At 47.6% G+C, this 4,108-nt stretch overlaps 1 protein-coding gene across 1 annotated transcript; it reads right to left on the bottom strand.

Moving 5' to 3' along the window:
- Positions 1-2,553: 2,553 nt before the first annotated feature.
- LOC109185581 (uncharacterized mitochondrial protein AtMg00810-like) lies at positions 2,554-3,663 on the bottom strand. Its single transcript, XM_019335521.1, has 3 exons — positions 3,024-3,663; positions 2,824-2,939; positions 2,554-2,694 (listed from the first exon to the last, which is right to left on the bottom strand). The coding sequence occupies exons 1-3, from the start codon at positions 3,661-3,663 to the stop codon at positions 2,554-2,556; spliced, it is 897 nt and encodes a 298-aa protein (XP_019191066.1).
- Between the last annotated feature and the right edge of the window lie 445 nt (positions 3,664-4,108).

The following is a 4,108-nucleotide window of genomic DNA, read 5'->3' as shown; positions in this document are numbered from 1 at the left end:
AAGATTATGAAGATCCCTCATGGGATCATCACATCAAACATCAATAATCATCATCATATCACGCCAATACACAATAATATGGGGGAAACCCTAAGGGGGAATCATAGCTATGAAAATAGGTTTTGTTGAGACATGGGTTACCTCTTAGCCTTAATTAATTCCTTGGCTATGAAGGGTCTTTCTTTAAGCTTTCTTGCTTTCTTGATTTCTTCTACGGGGATTCTTGGAGCTCTTTTGGGGTGGTGGGGCGTTATTCTTGTGGGGGGTTCTAGGTGCCTCTTAAGTCCCGTATTTATATATTTAGGAGTCCTAATTAGGAACTAATATTATAGGCTTGCTAATTCTATTCCTTTTGGAACTAAGGATTGGGTTTAGGGGTTGGGTTTATATATGAGGGCCCACGGGCTATGGTGGGCTTTTTTCCATAATTAATCATTATAATTTATTCTTTCTCTTGGGCTATTGATTAATTAACTAATTGGTTTTAGGGCTCGTAACACGGGGTGTTACATCAGTGTAATTCAAAGTCTCCTCTGGGCCTGTCACTGCATTAAAACCCCCGGTCACTAACCAGGGACCAGAAATTGCTCTTTTTACCGCCTGTAGCTCGCACCATAACCTCTTCCTTAGATAGTGAATCGGACTGCCGTAAACAATCGCCATATTCCACGAAGCCTCATTGCCTTCCCGTACCTGCAATAGAACAAATTGAGGATGAGTAAAAACCACCTCCACATGAATTGAATCGTTCTAGAGTATCCAGATTCCCCCACTGAAGCCTACTGCCTCCACCTGAACCCAATCCTCGAAACCCAACTTGGAGTAAATGGCGTTTGCATGCGTCCCCGACACTTTCGGTTCCACCAATCCCACCAAGCTTGGTTTGTGAGTCCTTATAAGAAGTTTAAGGATGCGTTGGAAGTCTCTTCCCCCCTGCGCCTTGACAATTCCAGATAAGATTGATCATAAAACAAACAGAAAAAAAAAAAAAACAACACCCCATAATAAACAAGCACAACACACACGGAACTAAAATTAAACCAGAGCTGCGACGCCATAGGTATCCCCAACATCGCCCCCTGGTTCATCTTCTACTTCCATCTCAGCATCCATGTCTTCGTCAAAACAATCCGGATCATCGCTGAAGTGTTCTCCTGCATCTTCCATCATTTGCATGTAGCTAGTGGTGGCTGCCTGCGCATGAGCAACTGTTTCAGTCTGGATATGCTTGCCACCTTGCGATCCTCGAACCACAATATGTTCTTCTTTCTCCGCCGCACGACGTGAGCCCCCCTTTTGAATATTGTGTGTTCTGATCGCCTTCTCCTTCCTCTTAGATTCCTTCCCCGACCTTGCTTCTGTTTGATTTTCAATTTGTTTCCCATTAACAACCACATTGGCCCTTCTCTGCTTCCTTGCTTGCTGCGTATTTCGCTTGCCGTTCCTGTTTTTCCCATCATCTTTCCCCTTTTCAGCCGCCGCTAGACCAGTGGACCGCTGCTCCTCCCTTGTTTCCTCCACTCCCTTCGTGCCCGGTGTCTTCTCAGCTTCCCCGCCCTGGTCCTCTTCTTCCTCATGTTCATTGGTCAGAGGTTGGAATCGGGATTGATCTGAAATCGCTGGGGCCCCAGCCTTGCGTTGCCTGCTAGTCTCCGGTATCTGGTGTTGGCGTCTTTCCGGCTTTGTGACCACCATCCAGGATCCGTAAGGTTTGGCCGCCCCCTCCTCCGTTTCAGCGCCATGCACGATGACTGTTTTTGCCCCTGCGTTTCGATTCTGTTCTGTCTCTCCAGATGGTTCCTTGGGCGTCAACGTCGGACATGATTCTGTGCTATGGCTGTACATTTCGCAATGGAAACATACCAGATGGAGACCCTCATAAGCAATGAATCTGCGTCGTCCTTCCAACGTAAGCTTGGACAGAAGTGGCTTGGTAATGTCCACCTCTACACATATCCTGGCGAACCTGCCTCTAGACGCGTGGCTCGTCGCGTGGTTGACTCTCACCGGGCGTCCAATCTTGTCTCCGATCTTTTTCAGGAAAATGTCGCTGTAATACTCGATCGGGAGGCATGGGAAGCGCACCCAAACCAGGACCTTCTCAGTTTTGTCCGCGATCGGATCAAAGTTTGGTTCCAATTCTTTTACAATGAGGTAGTGATCGAGCACCTTCCATGGTCCCTCAAACTTGGCGAAGTTTATATCTTCTATAGATCCAAATTTGACGAGGAAGTAATCGTTGTCAATCGCCACCATCTCAAATCCACCTCTCGGCCTCCATAACGCATATAGCTTTCGCATTAGGAAGGAGTATCCAATGCGTTTTCCCCAGACTTTGATGATCAGGGCCTGCTTCCACGGGGCTCTAATCGCTTCCTTCTCTTTTCTGGTTAATCTGATAGTTGGGCATAGCGGGTCCTCCTCCTCGCCTGACTGATCGTCATCAGAAAAACAGTCATCTCCGTCCTGGTCCTCCAGTGGCAGATCAATGATCACCACGGTGTTCTTTGCAACCGCGTCCCTGAAAGACAAAGGTGGCAAATCGCGCATGGGCTATTCCGGCCTGGCCACGTCTTCCACCATCGCCTCTAGTGGTGTCTCTGGCACCACCTCCACCGCTTCCCCATCATGCGTCTTCTGCCCTCCGTTGTCATGATGAGGATATAATATTTCTGAATGAATCAAATAATAAGTCTGTACAGGAATATATATAGTAGCGAATAACAAACCTAATACAAGACTAATACTAGTAACAATAGGTAACGAATACTAATAATAATAGAGTCCTAATACTCCCCCTCAAGCACAAGGTGGACTAGCTACAACATTGAGCTTGCCACACAGAGTAGAGAAACGCGGACCAGGGAGAGCTTTAGTGAACACGTCAGCCAGCTGATTCTTAGTAGAAATGAAGCTAACCTGCAACTCTTTCTTTGCCACTTTGTCACGAACAAAGTGATAGTCAATTTCCACATGTTTCGTACGAGCATGGAACATCGGGTTGGAACAGAGATAAGTTGCACCCAGATTATCACACCAGAGAGTGGGAGGAGCTGCCAACGGCAACCGAAGTTCATGCAATAGAGAAACCAACCAGGTGACCTCAGCAGACACGTCAGCTAGTGCCTTGTACTCGGCCTCTGTAGACGAACGAGCAATCGTACGTTGCTTCCGGCAAGACCAAGAGATCAGATTGTCACCAAGAAAAACCGCAAAGCCGCTAGTAGACTTTCTGTCAGCGGGGTCCCCAGCCCAGTCCGAATCCGAAAAAGCATGCACTGCAACAGAGGAGGATGGGCGAATAAACAGACCAAAATGCAAAGTGCCTTTAACGTACTGCAGAACACGTTTGAGCATTGCCCAATGCTCAGTAGTCGGGGAGTGCATATGCTGACAGACCCGATTCGCAGCAAAAGATAAATCCGGGCGAGTGACAGTAAGATACTGCAGAGCCCCAGCAAGACTGCGATACTGCGTGGGATCGGCATAAGGAACCACCGATTCAGAAACGGGTCGAGTCACAGGCACCGGAGTAGCCAACGGCTTGCAGTCCACCATACCTGCACGGCTCAAGATATCTCGCATGTATCGCTGCTGAGAAAGAAACAAACCATCACCACGAGAGACCGTCTCAATGCCCAGAAAAAAGGACGGAGCACCCATGTCACGAATCTTGAATTCCGAGGCTAAGTCAGTCAGAAGCCGAGTACACGCGAAGCATCAGATCCCATAACAAGGATATCATCCACATAAACAAGCACATATAAAGATACAGAGTCACGAGTGTATATGAATAAAGAGACATCAGTCTTTGAAGGTGAAAAACCAACCGACACCAAGAAAGCATGTAACCTGTTAAACCATGCGCGAGGAGCTTGCTTAAGACCATAGAGTGACCTCTGTAATAAGCATACATCATCCGGTCGTGACGAGTCCTCATAGCCAGGCGGCTGTCGCATGTAGACTGTCTCTGCAAGATTACCATTCAGAAAGGCGTTGTGAACATCCAACTGCCGAATTACCCAACCGCGAGAGACAGCCAAGGAGAGAAGAAGCCGCACGGTTGTGGGTTTTACAACAGGACTGAAGGTCTCAAAAAAGTCCTGTC

Source organism: Ipomoea nil, unplaced genomic scaffold (assembly GCF_001879475.1).
Source record: "Ipomoea nil cultivar Tokyo-kokei standard unplaced genomic scaffold, Asagao_1.1 scaffold1334, whole genome shotgun sequence".
Classification (NCBI taxonomy): domain Eukaryota; kingdom Viridiplantae; phylum Streptophyta; class Magnoliopsida; order Solanales; family Convolvulaceae; genus Ipomoea; species Ipomoea nil.
The sequence above is the reverse complement of the archived record's forward strand: the minus strand, read 5'-3'. Positions and strand labels throughout refer to the sequence as shown.

Bases quoted from the DNA above. Each gene is read 5' to 3' on its own strand.
- LOC109185581 (XM_019335521.1), bottom strand. From the start codon at position 3,663: ATGGGTGCTCCGTCCTTTTTTCTGGGCATTGAGACGGTCTCTCGTGGT. The intron at 2,940-3,023 runs GTGCAACTTATC...TTCGTGACAAAG, and splicing joins TCTCTGGTGTGATAATCTGG to TGGCAAAGAAAGAGTTGCAG. The intron at 2,695-2,823 runs GTAGCTAGTCCA...ATTCCTGTACAG, and splicing joins TGTGTGGCAAGCTCAATGTT to ACTTATTATTTGATTCATTC.